The following is a 9,179-nucleotide window of genomic DNA, read 5'->3' as shown; positions in this document are numbered from 1 at the left end:
GTAGGCTTTCGAGCCTATACAGCTTGGAGTAAGACAACATGCATGAAGAGGATGATGTGGACAAAATACTCATTTGCCTAATAATTCTGCACTCCCTGTAGAAATGTATAGAAAGTGAAAGCTTTGTCATCCTTACACAAGCCCCCATTAAATGTTCTAATTAAAACTGAGCAAAATGATAGAGATGTGACCTCAGAGCAGATATGCATGGGTACTGAGACCTCACTGCCAGTGCTAATTAGCTTGACATAGTAATCACATATTTCTCTCAGTTTCTAATTTTGGCTTCCACCTTGTGATTGCCATCTTAGAAACCATCACAGACTAACTTGGACTGCAACTCATTAAATTGTGTTTATTTCCTCCGAGCAAATTTAGGAGATTGACCTTATTGTCTAAAATGTCTTAATTATGAAGACAGTTGTGGTAATATGGATTTACTTAGTCAGTGTGTACAATTAAGGTAAAGTATAATTATGATGATTATACTTAGTATAGTATAATTATTATGTGAATATAAATTGTTTCTACAAAAAGTAACTAAATGTATCCCTGTCTTTCTTCCTTCAGTGCCTTAAACTTTTAAGAAATTTATCTTAATAAACTCTATATTATCTTTGGAAAAACACAAAGGCTCCGGCACACTTCCTTATGGGACACCTTTGACACAAGGGGCTAGTTTGGACAGGGTAGTTTGAACCGAAAATGATGCGTCTTTCTTGAGGACTTCATTTGGTCCACCTTGCTTGTACTTGGTTGGACCCACTTTTTCTTTTAGAACTGCTTTAATTCTTCCTGGCATAGATTCAACAACATGTCAGAAACATTGCGTTGATTGAGGCTACGTCCACATTAGCCCGGATAAATTAGAAAACGAAAGTTCCAGTATTGCGCATGCGTGAAACGCAAGACGTTTCGACCTGCGTCAATTCTGTCTGCCGTTTAGTTACTTTCTGGCTCTTTGAAACGTCGCAGCAAAATGTCGAGGAAAAGCACCGAGTTTTTTTAAGTGGACTAACAATGAGGTGGAGTTGTCGCTGCGAGTAACACAAAAGTACGAAGTTGCAAAAGCGATTGAGTTAAAGAATTTGAAGAAAAGCTAACTGGTCATGTACAAACTGATATTAATGTCTAATAGGGCTGTCAAAATTGAGCGCAAACAAAAGAACTGCTGTATAATGCCCTCCGCTATCTTAGCTTAATTGGTCACATGACTGCATCACATGATGCATGTGTCATCGTTTTCGAAAAGGCTCCGGGTTTGCCGTACACACTGCCACGCGTATCCGCTTTGGAGAGCGTTTTCCTTGACCGTCTCAGTGTGGACGGAAGGCCAAAACGGAGACAAAAAGATGCGTTTTCAAACGAAAACACATTAGTGTGGACATGGCCTGAGATCTAGTGACTGTGGCGGCCATGTGAGTATAGTGCACTCACTGTCATGTTCAACAGTGAGTGCACTGTTGCCCATTTAATACTAGCTGAACATTAAGCAGTGTTCAGCTGGTATTAAATGGCCCAAAGTATCTCAAGAAAATATCCACATATGATTACACCACCATCAGCAGCCTGAGCCTGACCAGACCTTTCCAGTCTTCTATTGTCCAATTTTGGTGAGCTGTGAGAACTACAGCTTCAATTTCTTGTTCTTAACTGACAAAAATGGCAACCTGACTTCTGTCATCAACAAGACATTTTTGCTGTTCACTGGACATTGACTTGTTTTCAAACCACTTTCTGGAAATCTCAGAGATGATCTACTGGGATTTGTTGGGAAAATCCCAGTACATCAGCAGTTTCTGGAATTGTCAGACTAGCCAGTCTGGCACCAACAACCTCAAAGTCGCTTAGGTCACCTTTTCCCCCCATTCTGATGCTCAGTTTGAACATCAGCAGTTTGTCTTGGCCATATCTATATGCCTAAATGCACTGAGTTGCTGCCATATGACTAGCTGATTAGATATTTGCATTAACGAGCAGTTGAACAGGTTTATCTGTGCAATTACCTCCTTCAATGTTTACCCCAGCACTAATGGGTAAACTCCCAACATATGCTAAAGGTTTTCCACTACAGCAGGAACATTATCTCTCCCTGGCTCATTTATTTTTCACTTCCTTGTTTATTTTTTCCAAATAGGAAGTGAAGTGAGGGACCCTTCAGGATACCCAACTCAAGCTTGCTGCTGCACTTACATGGCACCCCCCCCCCAGTGACAGACTTACAATGCAAGCTTTTGATCACAGAGGTGTAGTTAAACCATCAATTCAACGCAGTGCAAACACACTAACCTGAGAGACATACCAACGCTTGTTTAGACTACTGCTGTCAGCATTTCAGAAGCCCCACGCCCACCGCAGCACCTAACCGTGGGCTCTGAATCTAGATTTCCCTTGAGGGGAAAATTAGTATTGTCACTTCCCACTTCCTGCTGAGATGAGCTTGATGTTTTATGCTTGATGAGCAATTAGCTAAGAAGATAAAAGCCAAACATTAATGCTGCACATATTCTAAATTTATATAACTATTTAGTAAGAGATGGTTGACTGATATGTTTTTTAGGACAACATAATCGAACGCTCAATTATACTAACAGGCATTATATGGCAAAAAGCGCTGTATTTTTTCCCAGCTCATAGTATTATTCTGTCATTTTTAGTGTCTTTCCAAGACTTTAAGAGATATTACTCATGCCATGTTATGTAAGATGAATGAAATATCTTGCCATTGAACATCTGTCAGATATGTTAATTAAAAGCACTTCTTTGTTGTGCCCGTGAAAGTGCAATTCAGATTGCTTTACATTTCTCTAAATGCAAATCAGCAGTATACAAGCACAATAATGAGGCTTAATTACAGCTCCATGATTAAAAGGGTGAGCTGGAAATGTTCTACAGTGAGTCATGTGAGCGTTGAAGCAGACTCGGCTGCCTGAACTAAAGCCTGCTCTTTATTTGCTTCGGGCTTGTTAAGTGTTCTTGAGTTCGTAATCTGGATATTCAAGGTTACTTAAGAAATTCAGGCCTCCCCTGAAAAACCGTTTATTACTTTTAACGCAACTTGCGCTGCGAATCCTTGCTCATCACAGTCCTAATGATCTCCGCCATCCAGGGAAATTCAATTTCCTCTGTCCTTTACTTTAGGAATACACATGCACTTGAAGCTTTTTATACTTTACAGCACTTTTAGACCGAATATGCATAATAGTTTCTGTGTATCCGGGTTTGAGATGACAGTTTTTATTCACCAAACCAAAATGTCCTTGCCACGTTAAAGGCGTATAAAAAGAATCACGGCTGAAAAACTCGACCGCAACAAATGCCTCTTCACAAAAACAAGCAGTTGTAAAAGATCCACAAATAAACATCTCTCTGACAGTGAGCTTTATAAATCTCTAACGTGTAGGTGTAAGCTGTTACTGTATGTCACAGTAACACCCAGCCAGACGGCATGTACCAGAAAGAGTTGGTAGGCCTCCAGAGTGTAATTTGCCCCCAACCACTTCCACTCTAGTGGAAGACTGCATCTCTTGGGAAGGCAGACACTCTTCACACTGACTCATCTTATGTGTGTGTGTGTTTGTGCATGTGTGTGTGTGTGTGTGTGTGTGTGTGTGTATAGGGTTAGTCTTCGAGTGCATTTGTGGTTAGTAGGGCAAGTTTAGCAGAGCTCACACCCTGAAATGACTGATTGCAAGAGACAGGATGCCTCATGAAGGAATGAAGGCAGGACAGATTTCATGTTCTTTCTGTGAAAGCTCCGTTTCAGCAAAACATGCACTACAGTGTGTGGGAGAGTGATTGTTAGGTTCATTAACACCAACATGCTGCACATTCTGGCCGCCTGTTAAAAGGCAGACGAACCAACACCTGTTAATGTATTACTGTGTTTTTTTTCTTTTACTGCTTATGTTTTAGTATAGCTGGCATGTGCTGTCACATATTTATCTTTCATTCTGGATGTTTGTCACTCCTAAAGAGTAGCATTAGTGTGATACAACTAAAAACCACAACAAAAAAGGTATAAATCACATGCTATATAATCTGGAGATACAATAAAATTGTACCTACTGTTGTTTAATGTAATTCATGCCCAGCCTATTTAGAACAGGTCAAGTGTTAAAGAGGGAAAATAATCTTCAGGAAGTTGTATTGCTGATAACATCTCATCTCTCCCCTGCTTTCCAAACCTCTTTGCAAAGCAGAGCCACTGAGACAGTAACGCTGAACAAGTTCAACCCACTGCTGGCAATGCTAAAAAGCAAAGGGAATACGGAAATGGCTAGAAGAGGAGTGTTTGAGCAAGGATGTAATTCAGTGCTTTGCTGCTTTGTTCACAGACATTTACCACTCCTCAAGCTTCCTTCATCTACACCAACTCATACTAATTCGCTCAACTCATGTCTATTTTTTGTTAAAAAAAAATAGAAAAATTGAATATTTTCAGAAAAGAAAAGTGAATTATTTTATTTCCATAATAGCACACAGTTAGTTAAGGCTTAGCCTACTAATCTCCCAACTGACTTTTTCTTTTATATATCCTGCCTTTTCTTTTCACCCACTGTCTCTCCCTCCTGCTGTGCAAGGAAAGAGAAGAAAAATATCACATATAAGAATTGGGGGGGAAGGAACAGATTACCACTTTTCATGTGAACAAAAAGATAGCTTGTTGCTGTAAAATAGCCCAATGTTACAGGGTATATACTCACGTTGTGAGCAGCCAGCGGGACTGCTTGGCCAGTCCCAGACAGGCCAGCAGGCAGATGATCAGGTCCAGGATGAGGAGCAGCAGGTATGTGAGCCACCTGCAGACACAGACAGACCACAAAATTTAACTGCTGCTGGTGAATGCCTTTTATTTATGGGAGGTGATGGAACATGGGAGGTTAAAAAGAAATTCAGTTTCTGAAATGTAGCCTTTATTTTTGTAGTTTTGCCTTTATTTCTACCCGTAGTAATACCTTTGTTGTCAACAGCTGGAGATGGGTTTCTCTTGAAAGCAACCAACAACATTCTTTCACAGCAGGCATCACTACCAATTTATTTTAAATTACGCATACAGAAATATGAATTCTGAGAGGTAAATCTGCCACATAATTGTTTAAAATTGCACCTCACTCCTCTGTGCTAGCTAGTGGTTTAGCAACTGTTAAAAAACAGGGTTTACAAGCATTTATTCTGCAGAGAATCATTCTTATTATAATTAATCAAAACATACAGAAAAATTCGATCGATGTTGGAACCTAGTGAAATAAAAAATGACTCGTAAAGACAAGCAGGAAAAGAAAGAAAGGGTAAAGTATTGCACCTAATTTCACATCATCGGATACGTGCATTAGAGGTGTGTGTGAAAGTGTGTTCGTGCTCGCGGGTATAACGTGGTAGAGTTGTCCACCTCACTGTAACCATCTGTTATTCGAACAGTTTGTGGCTGGACATAGTAAACCTGTCCAGATGGCTTATAATGAATGGATTCAAATCCATGTGGCTGAATGTTTCATGGTATGAAAAATACAAACTGTGGGGAATCGTTTCAGTTTAATTTCCTGTCTATTTCCATCGTTGTTCATCTTCCACCCTGCATACATAACTCTGACATCACTTTGTATATTCTTATTGTGTATTTAATCATTTCTTTCTACTTCTCACCAGCCAGAGTTTCTACCCCTCTGAGAGAATCCATCTCACATCTTTTCTCCATCTTTTTCCTTTTCCTCCCCCTCTTCGTCAGTCTCTTTAATCTCTCTCCCCTCTCTCTCTTTCCCTTTTAGCCCCTTTTCTCTCCTTCGCCGCCATCTCCTTCCTCGTTTTATCTTCCCCCCTCGGCAGGGGACAGTACAAGAAGCTGGGGCATCAGCATGGGAGGTACTTCAGTAACGCTGCCACCTTGTTGTCTATGTTATCCTAATCTAATTAGAGTCTGAGCAAAGCATGAATACATGCAGGAGGTTGAACGGGCGGCATGTATGTATGATAAAAAGCAAGACCTCTTTTCCTCAAGAAACAAAATACAGAACACTGAGATTTGTCAGTCTTTCCTGATGTTTTGCTCAAGTTCTACCTGTTTACCCTCACAGACAGGTCAAAGGTGACTGGATCCTGCATCTAAGCCTCAGGTTATTTCATGAGAAAAAAATCTGGCTTTTGAAAGTGTTTATGTACACAAATATTTAACTGTCTGCAATGTATCTGACTTCAAAACACAGGAATAACAATGAAAAATCGCTCTTCCATTTTTAATCGCTTATCCTTGTGAAGGGCACGTTGCCAGTCCATCACAGGGATAACACCCAGAGACAGACAGTCATTCACACTCAGATTAATACCTACGGCCAATTTAGAATCACCACTTAATCATTAATTAATCTAAGAGGCATGTCTGTGGACCGTGGGAGGAAGCTGCAGCCCCTGGTGAGGACCCACACAAGCACAGAGAGAACAGGTAAACTCTGCTGGGCAGTTCTTTCCACTTAGAAACCATGTAGATAAAGAAAAAAGCTACTGATGTTGTCAATATCTTAACCTGATGTGGTAAAAACAGATCAATAGAGAGAGAATAAAACTGCATGGTAAACTAAGAATGGTTAGGAACAGTAGTTTTGCATTGGGCCACAGTTAAAAGAAATACTGAGCAATTCCTGGAAGTAATAATGCTACTTTTTGTGACTAAGTAAGAAAACAACACTGGAAGAGTGAACAACACACAGGCTTTTATAAGTTCAACATGAAAAAGAAAAGAAGAAAAAAGAAAAACAGGAAGCACACACAGCCAACCGCACAGAAACTATTTGTTGGAGTGCAGCAGTGATAATGAGTCCATTAACAGCTTACAATGTCTGGCTGTCTGCTTGCAGTCTGCCTACACTTCTAGCATGGAGCTATGCGGGGTATTGATTTATTGGCTGAGCAAAGGAGTCACATTACAGATCAATACAAACACATAAGCCTGTCTGTTACTGCAGACTCCACAGAAAACACCACTGAGCCTATTCAAGAATAAAAATAAAAACTGGACATGAGCCCATTTTTTTCCTCTAAGACGATGAGAGTAACAACAGCGAGACAAAGCCTCGGAAAATAGTTCCGCTAACACATTGCAGTAGTTTTTGCAGTAATAGCTGCTGTTTTCATTTATGCAATGATTGCTAATTATTCAATAGGATGCTTTTTTGAACATCCTAAAGAACTGTCTGGAAGATAATTCACATGCAGTATGTAGGTACACACACAAACACAGCTGCATTATTATTTAAACCCACCCAATAAATATTATGTGATATATTCAGGTCATAGCATGTAGAAAGTAATCTATTCTACCGTGTTTAAATTGCTCATTGCAGCTGTAAAATGAATGTGCATGACTATATGCAAGTTTGTTTTATTTGGATTATTTTTTTTAACATAACACTGATGAATTCGTTTTTTAGGTGCACCGATGCTTAGATGTCTTCTAGATAAACTTTTGCCATATAAACTGATTAAAGACTGCATGTATGTATGAAAAGTAAACTTGTTCCAAAGTTATTAATAATTATATTCCTTAAACACTTTTCTACTGATTTTCATTGTATAAATAAATTTGAAAATTTCACCTCCCACGTGTCTGGGAAGCTTTAAACCGTTAAAAATGTTCAGGGCAACGGAAACGTGCACCAACAGAAATAACCTTCCTGAATCCTGTCCTCGAGCTCTGGGTGTTTTTCTCCTCCTGTTTAACTAGACACTTTTATAGCATCGAGTAAACAGATTCGCACACAGTACAACCTTGACACATGTACTCTTCTGTTCCCCACCTGTAGTACTCTATGGTTGCTGACTGATCGGCAATGGATGCCAGGTCCACTTTAGCTTTTTCCCAGTCAGACAGTCCGAGCAGCTGTTTGATCACATTGTCAGCCATCTGCTGCATGAACTGCAGGGTCTGCACGTAGTCGCCCCGTGTTGCAAAGATCTCATCAAGCCTCGCAAGGTGCTGGTGCAGCCCACTCCTCATGTTGCCCATGGTGCCTGAAACCTGGAGCGCACAAGAAGAAAGAGTGGGGTAAGATTAACTGACACAGCAAATACAGTTAGAGGGTATGAGTCAATGGTATTATAATACATTAATAGATCTATCTAAAGTACTGCATAGAAGTCCTGAGAAACTAAATTTCTTTCTGTGTTTTTTAGGAAAATTAGGTGGTGATTTATTGAAAAACATGCAAATGTACACAGAAATAAAAAATACAACCTGTAAGGCAAAAAAGAGAGTTTGTTCACTTTCAAAAAGCTTGAAAGTCAGTATTTGGTATGACCACCTTTATTCTTCAACACAGCCTGAACTCTCTTAGGCAAGTGTTCTTCTAACTTTTGTAAGTAGTCTTCAGGAATAGTTTTCTAAACTTCTTGAAGGACATTCCACAGCTCCTTTGGCAGTCTTTTATCCCCTTCTCTGTCAAGATGAACCGCTTTAATAATGTGTGCTTGCTTTTTTATTCATTTATGTTTTTACTGTTGTTGTTGAAGCAATCAGACAGTTTCCAGGCGGTACAGCATGGCTGATCAAAAGCTGATGGCTCAAATACAACCTAAAACAATCACAGAGCCTCCACTGTGTTTTACAAAGGGCTAAAAACAGACAGTTTTAACCTGTTTCTGACCTCTTCTGACTCTCAGATAGTATTCGTCTGCAACCTTGACAGTTCTTTTGCACTTAACATGCCAAAGTCCATTTTTTTTTTTTTTTTTTTAAGGACACATTGCAAAGATATGCCAATAGCTCTATCAGAATCACCTTGCTGGTGCAAAAATACTATTTCATGCCTGACAAGTTCACAAATTATGTGTTTTTGCAAAAGCAGCTAGTAACAAAGTCCTTAAAGCTATCTTATCAGGTACAAGGACTGGATTGCAGAAGGATGTAAAAACAGTTTATCTATCTATCTGTCTGAAACAATGTACTTAACAGCAGTGAATTGTAGCAATGGACTACATATACTAAGTATAATATGCTTCTAATAATATTCTAAATATAGAAATTTTCTGTTGCTTAAAGTGAGGCACTCAACCGGTCAGTCAACAGCTGCTCTTATTCAGCTTTTCACTGAACAATGAACAGAAAAGTCCATATGAAACAGCTGTGTGTGTGTGTGTGTGTGTGTGTGTGTGTGTGTGTGTGTGTGTGTGTGTGTGTGTGTGTGGTG

At 39.6% G+C, this 9,179-nt stretch overlaps 1 protein-coding gene across 2 annotated transcripts in view; it reads right to left on the bottom strand.

Annotated features, from left to right (window-relative positions):
- Nucleotides 1-9,179, bottom strand: part of ttyh2 (tweety family member 2) — a 70,255-nt gene that overhangs the window by 18,448 nt on the left and 42,628 nt on the right. For both annotated transcript variants that reach the window (XM_005725910.1, XM_005725911.1), the window contains exons 4-5: nt 7,791-8,011; nt 4,707-4,802 (exon numbers count right to left, since the gene is read on the bottom strand). In XM_005725910.1, the coding sequence (XP_005725967.1) occupies nt 4,707-4,802; nt 7,791-8,011 (317 nt within the window). The remainder of the gene's footprint in view (nt 1-4,706; nt 4,803-7,790; nt 8,012-9,179) is intronic.

Source organism: Pundamilia nyererei, unplaced genomic scaffold (assembly GCF_000239375.1).
Source record: "Pundamilia nyererei isolate P.nyererei 1_Seehausen unplaced genomic scaffold, PunNye1.0 scaffold00017, whole genome shotgun sequence".
NCBI classification, from domain to species: Eukaryota; Metazoa; Chordata; class Actinopteri; order Cichliformes; family Cichlidae; genus Pundamilia; species Pundamilia nyererei.
The sequence above is the reverse complement of the archived record's forward strand: the minus strand, read 5'-3'. Positions and strand labels throughout refer to the sequence as shown.